General features: G+C 50.7%; 1 protein-coding gene across 7 annotated transcripts in view; it reads right to left on the reverse strand.

Annotated features, from left to right (window-relative positions):
- NF2 (NF2, moesin-ezrin-radixin like (MERLIN) tumor suppressor) overlaps nucleotides 1–17,953 on the reverse strand; it is a 107,531-nt gene that overhangs the window by 398 nt on the left and 89,180 nt on the right. For 4 of the 7 annotated variants that reach the window (XM_054006806.1, XM_054006808.1, XM_054006805.1 and 1 more), the window contains one exon: nucleotides 12,185–16,761. Coding sequence is in view for 4 of the 7 variants with exons in the window: in XM_054006804.1 (XP_053862779.1) it covers nucleotides 16,711–16,761 (51 nt within the window). In the remaining 3 variants the exon portion in view is untranslated. Of the gene's footprint in view, nucleotides 1–272; nucleotides 345–12,184; nucleotides 16,762–17,953 lie in introns of those variants that run through there. The other 3 variants (XM_054006803.1, XM_054006802.1, XM_054006801.1) reach the window with 1 other exon arrangement.

Consider the following 17,953-nt stretch of genomic DNA (forward strand, 5'->3'; position numbering starts at 1 on the left):
ATATTCCCCGCTGATAGCCACGAGGAGGGGGGGGAGGGGTGAAGGGATCATCCCAGAGAATTGGAGAATTGTGTGTGTGTGTGTTGGGGGAGGGGGGGTAGTTGGGTTTGTGCTGCATGTTAACCCGGAAACCCCAGCCCCTCCTTTTACATTGCAAACCCATTTTAAATGGCCAACCCAACGGGTTCTTGGTATGGGAAATGAGGACGCTACTGTTTGAAACCATTCCCACATGTTATGAAGGTTAAAAAAGCCAAAAGACTGTGGCTTACCATGGCTGCCTGCAAGCCGAATTCTGTTGCCTGGCACCGCGTGAGTGATCTCTCACACCAAACCGGCAGGCCCTCAATATAAGAGGAAAAATGCAACCTTGTAATGAAAGCACATGTGCTTTGTAATGTGAACAGCAAAATTTAACGTGAAAGAGTGTACCCATTGTTCTCTAAAATGTGTCTTTTTTAACCACCTCTCCCTTGTCCTCCACCAGCTGCAAATGTTTCTCCTTCGCAGAGGCTAGCAAAGATTAGAAGGAGAAAATGGTGGACTCGGGATGATATGTTCACGGAGCTCCAGATGTCCTCCCACACAGAAAGAGCACAGCAGAATGCGTGGAGGCAGTCAATGTCAGACTACAGAAAAGCACAATATGAACGAGAGGAGAGGTGGCAGGCTGAATCACGGGATGAACAGAGCAAGTGGCGGGCTGAAGATGATAGGTGGCGTCAGCTTGCAGACAGAAGGCAAGAGTCGATGCTCCGGCTGCTGGAGCATCAAACTGATATGCTCCAATGTATGGTTGAGCTGCAGGAAAGGCAGCAGGAACAGAGACCGCCGCTACAGCCCCTGTGTAACCAACAGCCCTCCTCCCCAAGTCCCATTGCCTCCTCACCCAGACGCCCAAGAACACGGTGGGGGGGCCTCCGGCCACCCAGTCACTCCACCCCAGATGATTGCCTGAGCATCGGAAGGCTGGCCTTCAATTAGTGTTAAAGTTTTAAACTGCAGTGTGTCCTTTTCCTTCCTTCCTCCCCCACCCCTCTCGAGCTACCTTGGCAATTATCCCCCTAGTTGTGTGATGAATTAATAAAGAATGCAAGAATGTGGAGTAACAATGACTTTATTGCCTCTGCAAGCGGTGCTCGAAGGGGGGAGGGGAGAGTGGGGTGGTTGGTTTACAGGGAAGTAGAGTGAACCGGGTGGGGGGGGAGCGGAGGGTTCATCAAGGAGAAACAATCAGACGTTTCACACCGTAGCCTGGTCAGTCACAAAACTCGTTTTCAAAGCTTCTCTGATGCTCCCCCTTACTCTCACAGATATTGTGGAGCGCACAGCAAGCAGCAATAACAATGGGGATATTCTTTTCGCTGAGGTCTGAGCGAGTCAGTAAGCTGCGCCAGCGCGCTTTTAAACGTCCAAATGCATATTCCACCACCATTCGGCACTTGCTCAGCCTGTAGTTGAACAGGTCCTGTCTACTGTCCAGGCTGCCTGTGTACGGCTTCATGAGCCATGGCATTAAGGGGTAGGCTGGGTCCCCAAGGATCACGATAGGCATTTCAACATCCCCAACGGTTATTTTCTGGTCTGGGAAGAAAGTCCCTTCCTCCAGCTTTCGAAACAGACAAGAGTGCCTGAAGAACGCGAGCATCATGTACCTTTCCCGGCCATCCCACATTGATGTTGGTGAAACGTCCCTTGTGATCCACTAGGGCTTGCAGCAGCATTGAAAAGTACCCCTAGAGGTTTATGTACTCGGTGGCTTGGTGCTCCGGTGACAAGATAGGGATATGGGTTCCGTCTATTGCCCCACCACAGTTTGGGAATCCCATTGCAGCAAAGCCATCCACTATGACCTGCACGTTGCCCAGAGTCACTACCCTTGATATCACCAGGTCTTTGATTGCCCTGGCAACTCGGGTCACAGCAGCCCCCACAGTAGATTTGCCCACTCCAAATTGATTCCTGACTGACCGGTAGCTGTCTGGCGTTGCAAGCTTCCACAGGGCTATCGCCACTCGCTTCTCAACTGTGAGGGCTGCTCTCATCCTGGTATTCTGGTGCTTCAGGGCAGGGGAAAACAAGTCACAAAGTTCCATGAAAGTGCCCTTACACATGCGAAAGTTTCGCAGCCACTGGGAATTGTCCCACACCTGCAACACTATGCGGTCCCTCCAGTCTGTGCTTGTTTCCCGGGCCCAGAATCGGCGTTCCACGGCATGAACCTGCCCCAGTAACACCATGATTTGCACATTGCTGGGGCCCGTACCTTGTGTGAGGTCTATGTCCATGTCAATTTCCTCATCTCTCTCGTCGCCGCGCTGCAATCGCCTCATCGGCTGGTCCTGGTTTTGCTTTAGCATGTTCTGGCTCTGCATATACTCCAGGACAATGCGCGTGGTGTTCATAGTGCTCATAATTGCCGCGGTGATCTGAGTGGGCTCCATGATCCCAGTGCTATGGTGTCTGGGCTGAAAAAAGGCGCGAAACTGACGGAGGGAGGGAGGGGCAACTGACAACATGGCGTACAGGTACAAGGAATTAAAATCAACAAAAGTGGCTGTTCATCAGGGAGAAACACAAACAACTGTCACACAGAATGGCCCCCCCAAAGATTGAACTCAAAACCCTGGGTTTAGCAGGCTGTTGATTTCACAGAGGGAGGGGGAAGCAAAGGAATACATCTATTTTTTACATCTTAAGCTGGTAGCCGACGGTGCAGCATGACTGATAGCCCTCGGCATCTTCTGGGTGCTTGGCAGAAGATACTGTACTATGACTGCTAGCCATCATCATCAAGACGGTTCATAGGACTGCCAGCAGGACTGAGTCTCCAGAGACAAAGCATGTCTGCCCAGGTGCTTATGATTGAACTGGAGTACAACAACGACGGATACCAGCCGTAATACACCATCTACTGCCAAAAGGCAAGGGGCTGTTGCTGTGTAGCAATGCAGCACCACGTCTGCTAGCACCAGATCGCCGATGGTGGCTACCAGTCATACTGCACTGTCTACTGCCAAAAGGCAATTAGCTGCTGCTGTGTAGCAATGCAGCACCACGTCTGCCAGCACCCAGATGACATATGGTGATGGTGAGCTGAGCTGAGCTGAGCTGAGCGGGCTCCATGCTTGCTGTGATACGTCGTCTGCACAGGTAACCCAGGTAAAAAGGCGCAAATCGATTGTCTGCCGTTGCTCTGATGGAGGGGGAGGGGCCTGACGACATGTGCCCAACCCCCCCGCAACACTGTTTTGCATCATCAGGCATTGGGATCTCAACCCAGAATTCCAATGGGCGGCGGAGACTGCGGGAACTGTGGGATAGCTACCCACAGTGCAACGCTCCGGAAGTCGACCCTAGCCTCGGTACTGTGGACGCGGTCCACCGGCTTCATGCACTTAAAGCATTTTATGTGGGGACACACACAATCGACTGTATAAAACCGATATCTATAAAACCGGCTTCTATAAATTCGACCTAATATCGTAGTGTAGACATACCCTTAGATTACAAGATCTTTGTTCTGTGTCTGTCCAGCACCTAGCACACCATGACCCAGGCGCACAGCTGGGACAGCTCAGCTCTGCGGGAATACACCTCAATAACAGTAGCTTCTCTCTGTCCCTCATCAGGGCAGAGCTAAGGCCTGTGGAAGCCACGCTGTTTCTGAATGCTCCCAGCCCATGGGCACAGCCAGGCCTCCTGGGGAAGAGGCTGCACTGAGGAGTTACATTAGACCTGCAGCAACTCGACCGTAGGTGGCCAGCTGGCAGGTGCTGGCCTTGGGACCGCAGCCGGCTGGTCTCTCACTCCCTGGAGCCAAACTACTGTTAGCAATGGGGGACAGATTTCAGGGAGGAGGAGCTTAGTGTAGACAAGAGCACTGAGCTCTGGCTCTGGTCCTTCTGCATCGGGGAGGAATGAGCGCGCCCCCTACCCTCCCAGCACTGGGGGTGTTTGGATATCACTGGAGAGGTAGCCATGGAAGGATGCACAGCACTTCTTAACATGCAAATGCAGCCTCCTGGAGAGCCCCTTGTAAGGAGCTGACTAGTGAGTGTATGAGCCTTGCTGCCCTCTATTGGCTGGAATCAGAACTGCTCAGCTGTGTGTCAGACTCCCTATACTGCTGGAAGCTAACAGAGACTTTCCTTTAACTCAAGGGGTAGAGGTCTGTGCTTTTGCAGCAGAAGTATTCCCCACCCCCCTCACAATCACTGTGAAGTCCTAGCTAACCACAGCTTTGTTAGTGAATGGCGCTGATCCCTGGATGGAGCATCTCAGGGTTGGAAAGACATGGGGTACGTGCAATGTAGGGGTGGGGAGTCAGGACTCCTGGTCTCTGCTCCCAGCTCTGCCACAGACTCACTGTATGACCTTGGGCAAGTCACTTCACCTCACTTCAGCACTGTGTGCCTCAGTTTCTTCATCTGTAAACTGGGGCTAATGATACATTCCTCCTGGGGGCAGCTGTGACATTGAATTCATTAACACTGGGAAAGTGCGTTGTGGTGGGATGCTAAATGTGTCTAGGTGCTTCCATGGCCCTCTTCCTCACTGCACCTGAGCACCTCCCAGCCAGTAAATGCACACAGCCTGGGCAGGAGGGGAGGAGCAGCCCCACAGTACAGATGGGAAAACTGGGGCACAGGGGGTAGATTAGGTGACTTGGACAAGGTCACACATGGATTCTGCGGCTGAGTCGGGAACTGAACACAGGTCTGTGGGATCCCAAGCCAATGCCTCACCCCCACGCTTGCCCTTCCACCCACATTCTGAGAAGGGGCATTGTCATGGCACCAGTACCCTGGCTTTCCATCCAAAAACGCTGGAAGCTGAGTATCTAAAGGGTTAAAACAAGCCGGTTGCGGGGAGGATCACCTGCTGCAGAAAGCAGCTGCCTGCACTGAAGAGCTGGGAAAGAAGGATCAGACACATCCAGTCTTGCTTTTAATGCGGCCACGGCTAAAAGGGGCAAATGTGCTGCTCTGAGCACCTCCCACTGTTCACTAAAGCTCCTGCCCGGGATATGAGCTGAGCACTAACTAGTGCTCGTGGGGTGAAACCAGCTGGAAAAGCTGGGTGGAATTGCTATTTGCTCGATGGTTAAAGTGGAAATCAATCCAGAAAGGCCAGAGGACGGGGGCAATGGGGAAGGGGGGAGGAAACAGTGTTTCACTCCCTCAGCCAGGGCCGGTACAACCCATTAGGCGACCTAGGCGGTCACCTAAGGCGCTAGCATTTGGGAGGCGGCATTTTGGGTCCTTCAGTGGCGGCCGGATCTTCGGCCGCCCCGATCATCGTCATCATTTAGGCGAAGGGAGCTGGGTCAGGGGGGCGCGGGGAGGGCAGCCTGCAGCAAGTAAGGGGGGGGGACGGCACGCAGGGGAACCGCTCCCCACCCCAGCTCACCTCTGCTCCGCCTCCTCTCCTGAGCACGCCGCCCCGCTCTGCTTCTCTCCCTCCCAGGCTTGCGGCGCCAAACAGCTGATCGGCGCCGCAAGCTTGGGAGGCGGGAGAAGTGGAGCAGGACGGCTGCTCGGGGAGGAGGCAGAGCAGAGGTGAGCTGGGGTGGGGAGCTGCCGCACGGCTCCCTGGGCCGGGGGGAGCTGCCACGGGGGGGCGCCTCAGGGCGGGGGGGGAGCTGCCGCAGGGGGGGGGGGGTGTGCCTTAGGGTGGGGAGCTGCCACAGGGCTCGGGGAGGAGGGGGCACAAGGTGGAAGTTTCACCTAGGGTGCGAAACATCCTTGCACTCTCCCTGTCCTCAGCCCTGCTGGAAATGCAGCTAACCCTAAAGAGAGGGATCGGAGAAGGAATTCCTCTGCCTTGGGGCGGGCCTGAAACAGCTGGCACAGAAATAGAGCTCCCCTTTCCCTCCCTGCTCCCACTTAATGCCCGCTGTGTGAACGTAAGGTGATGCCTGACCGAGCACAAAGCACCAGGCAAGAGAGCTGCGCTGCTAGGGGTCTTTGTCACCACAAATCACAACAAGGTGACAAAGCACAATAAGTAGCAAACCGGGCCTTCTCCAGGCTGAGAGTGTGCCGGCCCAGAGCCCCACCCTGCTGGGTGGTAGGCCCCCGGCATTGGGCTGTGTACCCCAGGTACGTGCACTACCCGGTGCACACGAGCACACCCATGCTAGAGTACACCCCCCCCACACCCACACATGACATGCCCCTATGCAAGGGTAGGTGCATTCATGCACACCAGCCTTCACATCCACATGCCCAGACATGGCCACACCCTGAGCAGCCACATCCCCATGCACTGGCATCCATACCCATACCAGTGCACACCCTCGCACCCGATGCCGCCAGCCTCACACCCGCATGCCCATGTAGGCCACATCTACACCAATACCAGCTCCCCACCCCCCCACAGAAACTGCCCTGCCCCACGCACATCCCTTTGCACACCAAACCACCTTGATATGGAAATACTAACGTCTCTTTCCCATTCCATTAGGAATGTCCTTTGTCCTCCCCAGATAGTCCAGCCTGGCAACTGTCCCCCGGACCAGTGGCAGGTGCAAGGTCTGTTGTCTGGTAACCATCGGGGGCACAGTACCATTGAGATGGCAGCTCGTGTTCCTGGTGGGGCCCAAGCAACTGGCCCTTCGGCAGGGCCGCCCAGAGGGGGGGCAAGTGGGGCAATTTGCCCCAGGCCCCAGGCCCCAGGCCCCACAGGGCGTCTTTGGGAAGGAATGGAGGATAGTTTAAAAGAGCAAATTCACTCCCAGCCTCTGAAAAGTCGACACAGCCCTTAGCTGGTAGGACAGAGCCCTGATAACAGCCCTGCAGCACAGCTGCAGTGGCCTGGGGCAGCCCCCTTTACGTTGCAGGGTAGCCCTTTGGGCTCAGAGACCCTCCCCCAAAGGCTCGCGGGGTCTTCAGCCTGAGCGTGAACATCTACACTGCAGTTGAGAGCCCACAGCCCGAGCCCTGCAAGGCTGAGCCAGCTGGCCCAGGCCAGCCGTGAGTCTTGTTGCAATGTAGACGTGACCCCAGAGGCTCCAACCAAGCTTGGGGACCCGTCACACTAGGTGCTGTGTAGACACATGGCAAGAGACAGTCACTCCCCTCAAAGCGTTTATAACCTAAATGAACAAGACAGACAAGGTGGGAGAAAGGGAGTATTTTTACTCCTCTGTTATGGCGGGTGGTGCTTTATCCAAGTGTCTGCTCCCTGTTCTTCTAATTCCATCACAAACCTGCCAATTCCACTACGCTTTTCTAGCTCTCTTTTCCATAGAGATCTTTCAATCCCATCCTCTCTCTGGAGCCTGCCTCTTTCTGCCTAGATCTTCCATTCACCCCACTTCCAGGCCTTCTCCCCTCACCTAGGGAGTCCTTCCATCTTAGGCATGTTTGTAAAGTGCTTTGAGGTCCTGATATGGAAAGCAGTAGGGAAGCACAAACCAGCTCAATCATCATTAGGGTTCAGAGTAAACACCCAACTAAGATGAATGGAGCAGTTCAAACCTTTCTCTAAGCTCCTGATCCATGACTGTCTTCAAGGGACGACAGCATGATATCACCTCACATCCTTAAAGTTTCTTTCATAACAAGAAAGGCAAGAATCTTTTTTTTAAAGCTTATATTCAGCAGAGAAGATCAAAAATACCAAAATCCTGTGGAGAGGCCCCAAACCTGGGCTGTAGCAAAGAATTTCAGCCACATGGGTTTCCAGGGCATGCATTTAGTTATTCTCTCACACACACTTTACTTCATTCTAGTCACATTCCTCAGCAATTCCCCAGACCGTCAGCCTTCCCCAGCAACCAGCCAGATGTTAAAAGGAATAATAATAACTCTTCACTTCCCTGGTGCTGCTGAGCTGAGGATCTCAAAACTTGTTACGTCTATGAGTGAATTCAATCTGGCACCACCAGCAGAAGGGGTATCACAGCTGGGGAGAGGGAGGCACGGAGAGACTATAGCTGACCTGCAGTGGGGAGACGCAACTTGTTTCTACCCTTCCCCCCCGCAAGAGTGTATGCTGATTGCAGAACCAGTCAGCTCATGATGTCAGAGACACCAAGGAAGGGAAAAGTGGGCTATTGAGAGAGGATAGGGTTGTTGTTCCACTCTCTGGTTTCATTGACACCTATTTAGCTCCAATACAATAAACAGCTGGAATAAAGATCTGTTGCTCGAAGATTCAACATCTACCCCCAGCCCTGTCAATTAAGGGCTTCTCTAACTTCATCAGTTTTAATGAGAGCTGGATTGAGCCCATAATGACAGAGAAAGCTCCCATTTCAGGTCTTTAGTCCATCGAAAACAGGTAACATTTTGCTGATGTTCCTAAAGGGCATAAAGCTGTTTTCCCCTCTTGCAGGTCACGGTAAAGTTCCTTGTCCAAGAACGTAAGAACAGCCATAGTGGGTCAGACCAATGATACATCTAGCCCAGTGTCCTGTCTTCTGACAGTGACCAGTGCCAGAAGCTTCAGAGGGAATGACCAGAACAGGGAATCATTGACTGATCCATCCCCTATCATCTAGTCCCAGATTTGGCAGTTGGAGGTTTAAGGACACCCAGAGCTTGGGGTTTCATTCCTGCCCATCCTGGCTAATAGCCACTGATGGACTTATCCTCCATGAACTTATAAAATTATTTTTTGAACTCTTTTATAGTTTTGGCCTTCACAACATCTCCTGGCAATGAGTGCCACAGGTTGACTGTGCATCACACAATGAGTTAGTGGTGGGGCTGGGAAGAGAACCCACATCTTACAGTGATAGACACGGGTGCAGTCTAGTTAGCATACCAAGGAGAAGACAAAGGGGTGACTTGATCCCAGTCTATAAGTACCTGCATGGGGAACAACTATTCGATACTTTGCTCTTCGACCTAGCAGACAAATGCATAACGAAATCCAATGGCTGGAAGTTGAAGCTAGACAAATTCAGACTGAAAATATGGTGTCAATTGTAACAGCGAGGGTAATTAACCACTGAAATAATTTACTGAGGGCTGTGGTGGATTCAGCACTGTACCACCAGCACACAGGCTTGGACTGGGCCCTGGGAACAGCAGGGGCTGGCTGAGCAGTCCTGGCCCAGGCTAATCTGTTTAGCATGCAGGTGCAGTCAGCAGTGAGGAACACGGGCCATCCTAATCATTAGTACTGCCATTAATCACTCTGCTGTTCCAAGAGAGGGGTGGGGCAAGGCTGGGGCTCGCTCAGAATATTTATTAGCCAAGGCAGAGCTGGTCTCTGGAAAATACAAGGCACCTTTTTACCTAGGTGCCAAACGGGAAACTCAGCTTGCTCCTGGGAAGATCAAGAACAGACTCAAATAGGGAGGGGGATGAGAAATGCTGGCTGCACTGGAATGGCAAACGAAGCCATTTCTCTAACAGGTTTCCTACTGTGGCACGTTGGTACAGGCCATGCCAGGGTCCTTTCCCCAGTCGCTGCATGTTCAGCTGGGGATTTGCTTTCCAGGACCTATGTCTCTGTTGCTGGGTGCAGAATGGGGCTTCTGGCTGCAAGGTTAAGTGGGATATTGAGCTTGGAGCTTGACACCTCCACACAACTTCATCTTGCTGAAACTAGGGGAGACTTGGAGCCTCTGTCCTTTCTCCCCCACTGCTCTCCCCACACGCCCACCCAGCTGGTTTCTGAGGGAAATGAGGCCTCTAAAGACACCAAATGAGATCCCACACTGAAGAAAGGGAGGGACGGAGAAGGAATGGGGGAAAACTGATTTAAATAAAACAATGAGAAGCAGATGGAATGACCCCAGCTCTGCCAAGTAATGGAAAAGGAGTTGGGGGGGGGCGGTGAGGCAGGAATCCCAAGGCATTGATGCAAACATGTTGCAACAAAGACTAAAGTGAGGGCTTCTTTCTGGTGGCTGTTAACAGCTGAGAATCCAAGAGAGATGCTGAAGTGATATACAAGCTGGGAAGGGAACACAGTGCAGGGATGGCATGTGGGTGATGGGAGGAGGACTGAAGGCTTTGAGACGGGAAACACCACATTGCAATACTTTTGCACAGCCAGAAATTCCTTCCTGACTCTTGCGATCATCTTGTGCCCTGAATCTTGAGTATTGACAGCTCCTTATAACATGAGACAAGGAAGGACTAAGAAGCCATGGTTGGATTCCACTCCTCTGCTCCGCTGCTCTCCGTGGTGCTGATGTTTCACAAATGATCGAGGTGGCTCTTGACTCAGGTGTGTGCTCACCCAGGTAACCACCACCTGTCATGTTGATCTTCTAGAGATGGATTGTTTTCCAATGTTTTAAAAATAACACTGTTTGCTCAGGAGCTGTCAGAACATTTTTCAGAGGCCTGAGATAGATCAATCCTTTCAGCATATTTTCTTTTGCATGTACTTTATTTTCCTTGGGCTGCTGGACATGCTTCATGTGTAGGAATGGCTGTTTTGATGGGATGCAAAACTTTATTGGGGTTCAATCAGGCTACTCCTGCAAGCCCATCTCCTCACCTCTACCCCACAGGAGGCCTTGGGGCAGCTGAGAAGAAACAAGCCTTGATGTCAGAGACAGGCTATTTCTACCTCCCCATCACTTTCAGGGCTGCCCTCCCTCATCTCTTTCCCCTTTAGTTTCATGTAGTTAATGCCTGCATGCATTACAGAATATGCCACTCATCAGCTGAAAATCCTAACCTGGGACTTGCAGGGAGCATTTATAAAAACCTTTTAGTCTGTGTACCAACTAAATTCCTTGAGATATGAGGTTTTTGCCTGCCACACACGTTCACTCCCATGCATGAGCTATATATTATATATATATAAATATTCTGTGTTTGATACCAGTGAAATCAGGTCAGCGTCTCTTTATTTTCCCTTTGTTTTGCAGCCTGGGCCTTATGGAGCAGTGCAGGCAGACCCCACTTTTCCTTTCAGCATCTCTTAAAAAAATAAAGTCAACTCCTCTCCTAGGGGCAGGCCCAAAATTGACACAAACCAACAAAAGAAGAGTCACATCAGCCTACTCACTTCTGCTGAGTCAATTATTGACTGAAAAAAGTGTACATAAATGTGACAAACAGAACCATCATTCTAGGACAAGCCCTCGTCAAGAGCTAAATTTCATCTCCAGGGGTTTTGCTGCCGGGGCTGTGCAAACACAGAGCAGATAAACAACTCTGCTGCTGAATTCATTAAATGAGATATGCAAACACCCCGCTGCAAACCTGTCTGTGGCTCAGATGGCGGAGAAAGGGGACAGTCAGAGAGAGCAGCCTCCTTGCTTTTTGTGTGCATGTCCTCATGCCCTCTGTAAAGGCCTGAATGATGGATAATGAAAATTAAACATTTCCTGCTCCCAGCCCAGCTCAGAGGCAGCTGGGTCAAATATCTATTAACCCAGCTCTGCAGCAGCTCCCTGCACCCCAAACCCATGCGTTCAAGGAGAGCACAAGTGGCTAAGAAATGACAGCTGATTGAAAGGGCACATGACACAGAGCTGGTATTATTTATGTGCCACCAGTGTGCTTGGCGCTACTCAAAAACTCAGGGAGAGGCTGCCAGGCCGGTACGAACACAACTTCTGGGGACGTGTCAGGGAACAGGACAGCTGTGAGCAAAGCAGAGGAAGACTTGAGCTTTCCCAAGTCAAGTCAAATCAAGATCCACAGCTGCCAAGAACTTCCCTGACATTTAATGACCAGCGTCCGTCTCATCCAGCCACTGCATTCATGAGCCAGAACGAGCCAATTTATTAAGCAAGTAGCATGTCCACAGTCATGCCTCCTGTATGGGGCAAAGGGGATAGTGGCGCTGCAATGCTTCCTGCCCCTCCTGCACTGCAATAGCCCACTAGTAGAATGGCCCATGCAAGAGAGGCAGAGGCTGCCTTGTGGCCCCTTTACTCTATTGAGCAGACACGGTGGACCGGGGAGGATATGGCCCATAGTGTTTAGATAGTTGTGTCTCAGTGCTGGGGATTCCCGGGACCTGTGATTTAGCAGCAGGGCTGCAGGTATCTCCATGCTCAGGGTTCCTGTGTGCTGTGATCTAGCAGAGGGGAGGCAGCCGTGTCTCAGTTTTGGAAGTTCCTTTATGGTGCATTTAATATTCTGGAGATGATGCAATCACGTCTCTCGTTAAACCTGCTTTAGGACTCACTGTAATATTACAATAACAAAGTGCTCTTTATTCTTTTTAACCCACTCCCAAAAAAACCAACTGCACCTCCAACTGCTTTCAATTTTTATTAAAACAAATGAGAAAACGATGGTATCTTTAGAATATAACAATCCACGGGAATAGAAAAAAAAGGCCTTTCTGTCCCGGATCCCATCCCAAGGAAAAGACTGCTTCATCCATCTGAATTTCAGACACATACACTTCCAAATGGGAGGCGATTCAATGCATATCAGGGACCTTTTAAATAAAAGGGTTCAAGGGTGTGATCTGCTAAAAGCCACGATAGACTATGCTGAGCCATGGGCTGACTCTGGGCCAAATCCACCCTGTCCATAACTCAGCTGGTCACCACAGGACTAGATTCAGCCCTCTGTGATTAAACCAGGCTGCTGAAAAAAGTAAAATAAAGGCAAGTGAATTGGGTGGGTTAAAGACAGACCATTAGTGTTTGCTCAGAATTGCTAAGAGTGGGCAGCAAGGACGCGATTGCTAGTATTGTTTAAATATGAACGGCCATACTGGGTCAGATCAATGGTCCATCTAGCCTAGCGTCCTGTCTCTGACAGTGACCTGTACCAGAGGCAATGAATGGTACAGGGCAGTTACTGAGTGATCCATCTCATTGGCCAGTCCCAGCATCTGGCAGTCAGAGGCTTACAGACACCCGCAGCATGGGGTTTAATCCCTAACCATCTTGACTAATATCCATTGATGGACCAATCCTCCATGAATTTACCAAATTCTTTATTGAACCCAGGTCTAGTTTTGACCATCACATTTTCTGATGAGTTCCATGGGCTGACTGTGCGCTATGTGAAGAAGTTCTTCCTTGTGTTTGTTTTAAACCTGCTGCCTGTTAATTTCAGTGGGAGACCCCTGGCTCTTGTGTTATGACAGTGCTGGATTAAGAAGGGGAGAGGAGTGGGGAAGTAACTCCTCTTTGGCCTTGGTTCCAGTCAGAATTTGCCCCAATTCCAGAAATTTATAACCAGCCAGCCATGTAGCTGCTCCATTGTAAACCTGAAGCATAGATAAGGTAAACTGCAATTTGGAGCCAGCTTAAAATCAGGCTTGATTTCACTGGAATTAGTCATGAGCTCAAAGTTGACCACATGTATATATAACTGCAGGATCATGGTCTAAGGCCCGGATCCTCAAAGGTATTTAGGCTCCTAACTTAGGAACTGAAATACCTTTGAAGATCTGGACCTAAGTGTATACGTAAAATACTGGCATGAAATGTGCGTTTCTAACTAGCACCAATGAAATGGTTGCAAACTCTGGGTGCAATCCTGGCTCCCCTGAATTCCCATTGACTCACTGGGGCCAGGATTCACTATTTCAAGCTGAAATGGCTGTTGGTTCTGTGTAGCCCTTGGATCACCCCAAGGGCCCTAGCCCAACCTTTCCGAGGGGCAGTAAACATAACTAACATTGAGTCACTAGGGAGAGACAAGCAGGGAGAGAGGCTGATTGATGGAAAAACATCTTTTAATAAGAGATTTTGTTCCCCCGCTTCCCTTTTGTCCCTTTACTGGAAATCAACCCCTCACATCAGGTCACTTTTCTGCTCTTATAACTTGAAAATGGCTTAACAGTTTTTCCTTTTTAAATTTAGCATCTTTCTGCTCCTAAGCCAAGCCCGGATCTACTGAGGTTATAGCCCTGATGGAGTGCTAAGAGCTGATCTATAAACCCCTAAAAAGCAGGATTTAGGATGGAGACTCTGAGCGGGACTTAATCCCAGTCACCTGAACTGAGCCAGCCCAAGAGAAAAGCTAATCCATAGCCCAATGTTATTGCAACTTTGCAGCCTGCTCCAATCTGTGGGATACCCCATTGCTACCTGCAAGGCTTCCTGCTGGGACCTTTGGGTGTTCTTTCTGCTCCCTAGGGTGGCAAAGAACATTGATACAAAAGATATACAAACATTTAGCATCGTGGCCTTAACCCTTTATGGTGGTATATGTGTGAGAAGCTCCCACTCTAGAGTTCAGGCTGTATGGTTAGGTGGGATTAAAGACCAGCCATTGGCATGACACTGAAGCTGTTGTCCGGCAGGAGACATGCCTAGCGCTTGCTGTCCTTGCAGCATCGACGAGAGGACATGGGGAGTCAATGCTGTTTGCCCTGGGAGGAATCATGCTTCCCTACACTCCAAGTGGCCCCAAGTCACAGAAAAGATCCTGACACACTGCATTCCAGGAGAGCACCTGGATTAACCCTTTAGAAGATGCACTGTTCAAACTGGCTGGCAGTCTGGGAAGCAGCAGCAGTGCTTAAGGGTTGAATAGTGTATTTCTGTATATGTAATGAATATAACCGCCAGGGCACGAAAGCTTTATGCTGGTGCAGAACAAAACATAGAATAGCAAAGGGGTGAGCTTAAGCGATAATAGCTGCCTGTAAGTAGGTTGTGTGTGTGTGTGTAGGAGTAGACCAGAGGCCATTACACAAAGGCAGGGCCCAATAGTTCATAAGTGCATTAGGATCATAGAATCTCAGGCTTGGAAGGGACCTCAGGAGGTCATCTAGTCCAACCCCCTGCTCAAACAGGACCAATCCCCAGACAGATTTTTGCCCTAGAGTCTTAAATGGCCCCCTCAAGGATTGAACTCACAACCCTGGGTTTAGCAGGCCAATGCTCAAACCACTGAGCTATCCATTCCTTCCTCCCTCCCATGAGGGGCTGCCAACAGTGGTGCTGGAACAATTTGTATGGTGGGGGGGTGCTGGGAGCCATTGAACCAAACTGTAAATCCTCGATATAGTGAAAACTACTTCAAGCCAGCGGGTGCGGCAGCCCCCCTCCTTCCAGCACCTGGGAGATAAATTGAAAGTGATTTCTGCACCTCTCCCCACTCACCCCCCAAAACAGAGAATACAAAGCAGGGCGGGATGGGTGCTAGCACTGACCAAGGAGACAGGATGATGACAAAGCATATGCCAGGAGTTACTCCTCTCCTTCCAAAGCAGCAGCCCTATGTCCTTTCAAGAGCTGAGGATGCCACTGACTTCTTCGACATAGCTGCCAAGAGTCCCTGGCTAGGAGAGAGCTACTTCATTTAGCAGCCAACCTCACCTTGATTGCTTAGTAACTCAACCCTGTTGCTTGGCTCTCTCACGGCAGGCACGGGGTGCATGAGTGTTCACAGCATGGTCCTTCAGGGACTGGAAACCAGAGGCTCTGCTACCACCAGAGCAAGGCTGCTCCTGCCACTCTCAGTCAACAGGACTCAGCAGTAAAGAGATGCTGGGACTGCTCTCAGTAGAGTCCCAGCTCGTGGGGAGCTGGTTACCACTCTACCAGGGGAGTTAAAATGGAGCAAGGGAGGTGATGTGCAGAGAGGCTGAGCACATGCAGCTCCCATGAACAGGAACTGACAGTGGATCAGACCCATGGTCCTTCTAGCCCATCTCCACCAGTGGCCAGTGCCAGATGCTTCAGAGGAAAGTGAAAAGAAGGCTGCAATAGGTAGCTATGGGATGACCAGGGCACAGAGGAAATTCCCTCCTGATCTACAAGGTTCATATCTCTTCCAGAACCCCTTCACTTTGTAAATGTCCACTGCTAGATTTCTGGCTATTTTTGTATCCAGACAAAGATCTAATCCTACAAAATTCTTGGTGTCAGTGGAATCTTGTAGCAAGGAGTTCCAGAGGCTCATTGCACACTGTGTGGGAAAGCATTTCCTTTGATCAGTGCTGGATATGCCACTTTTCCGTTTCCTTGACTATGCCCTTGCTCTTGCGTCATACCATTCATTAGTTTGCACACCTTTGTAGTGTCCCCGCTATGCGGCAGCTCTCTAAGGTAAACAGCTAGAGTCTTTTCAATCTCTCCTTATACAGAAGTCGTTCCAAACCTATTTCCACGGCGTATCTCTGAACCCCTTCTAGGTCTATTAGATTCTCTGACAGGCAGGAAGACCAGACCTAATCACGCCCTTGTAGGGGAGGCTGTAACACTGATTAAAGCATCCATTATATCACTGTGTGTGTCACCAATGGGGGCTACCAGTACTCAGCCCCTCCAAAAGTCAGGCAGAAGTACTGGGGGTATGGAGAGGGTAGCGCACATCCCGCCGCCTGGCTCCCGAACTGCTGAAGGTGCCATATCTCCACCTGCAGAAGTGCACATTATTTGTGGTATTCCCTAAAGCAGGGCCGGAAGGGAAAGGCGTCCCTTCCAAGGCACACGCGCCTGCTCACCCTCTCCCAAGAGGTCACATGATAGTCACAGCCAAATACAAATACTGCTTTAAAAGACTGCAAGGGATACACAGCTCTGCATTATAAACGGCAGAAGAGGGTAGCTAGTTAAAAACCTACAAGGGGGATTAGGATACTCTAAACTAGAGATCATCACGCTGAAATCCACGGACAGCTGACGGACCAAGTCCATTGCACAGGAGCAGCATCATGTCCCAGAATGCACTCAGCCAGCATGTAGAGAGGCTGCGTTCCTGGCTCCCCAGCCAGTGGGATGTGCCTATATGGCCTTGCTGAAGGAGGTTCTGGCTGGCAAGTGGCTGGCTCGCTGGAAGCAGCAGTGCAGGATGGTTGGATCACCTCCTAGAGCTCCTCGAAGAAGGCCACACGGGACTTGGTGCTCTGCAAGGTGAGCTGCAAGAGAGTTGAGAGAGAGACTGAAGAAAGAGCTTGACCTGCTTTCCCATCAGCCCTGCACAATGCTATCCCAATACATTCAGGGGGACTGCAACATACCACATGAGTTTAGGTTCAGAGGCCTGATACACAGAAGTGCTGAGAAACCTGCATGTACCGGTGAGGTCCGTTGGTACTGCTGGTGTTCAGAAAGGCTGTCCCAGATTACAAACACTGATCAAACATTTACGGCCTTCCCCTTTTCCGCATCTGAGAACAGTCTTACTGCATGAGAGCACTGGCAGTCTGATCAAAGAAAACACACCTCAAGGGTCCTGAAACATTCTGGCCAGCTGTTGACACATGAGCATCTCCTAAAGAAGAGGCTTCTGAGTAACACACCTTCTAATGCACCTTTGTATGAGACATATTCATTGAGATGGGGGGGATGTTTTCAGTCAGCACTGTAGTTCAGAATTACTTAGAGTAGCTGTTTATCATGTCTGTTCCTCTAAGTCGGGTGATGGAAATGGATTCCCCTGGAAGCTGGTTGGTGAGGCTTGGCCACTATCAGTTGTGGAACTACAATGAGACACCTGCTGTAGCAGCCAGGGGAAGGAGACGGGCAGGAATTCTCCATCACTCAGCCCAGAGAGTATCCTGGAGCCAAGATTCCATCTAGCCAAGATAGCAGGAGGGAGGAGGTACAGGAAGAGCATTTAAATCAAGTGCCATTGGAGGAACATCTCAGAAGATGAGTCCATCAATGAGACCTACTCTCTCCTACCTAGACAACTGATGAAATCTCCCAGCTTGGGCCTTCTTCACCTCACCAACTACAAGGGCCCAAGATCTCTCCAGGCCACCCCACTTTGTGAGTGGCAGAGAAAGAATCCCTCAGACCAAAGCTACCACGTTGAGACCATAAGTCTGCATAGCCCTTCCCTCTCCCACATCAGCACATGACTGCCCCACACACTGCTATGCAACCCCAGACAGGGATCCCAGGCACTCTAGGATTCCCAAGCTAAGCTACTGGCTGTGGACTTTGGTATTTTAGCAAGTTCTTAAGTATTCAGCAGACTTCTCCACTGTGCTGGAACCACAGGAGTCCACCATGGTCTATGCCTTGCAGCACCTCTCTGGCTGGGGATATTAACTGCATGATCAGCCTCAGTTTCCACTGTGCTGCGCAGAAAGAGGAAAGATT

The sequence above is a fragment of the Malaclemys terrapin genome, chromosome 16 (genome assembly GCF_027887155.1).
Source record: "Malaclemys terrapin pileata isolate rMalTer1 chromosome 16, rMalTer1.hap1, whole genome shotgun sequence".
NCBI classification, from domain to species: Eukaryota; Metazoa; Chordata; order Testudines; family Emydidae; genus Malaclemys; species Malaclemys terrapin.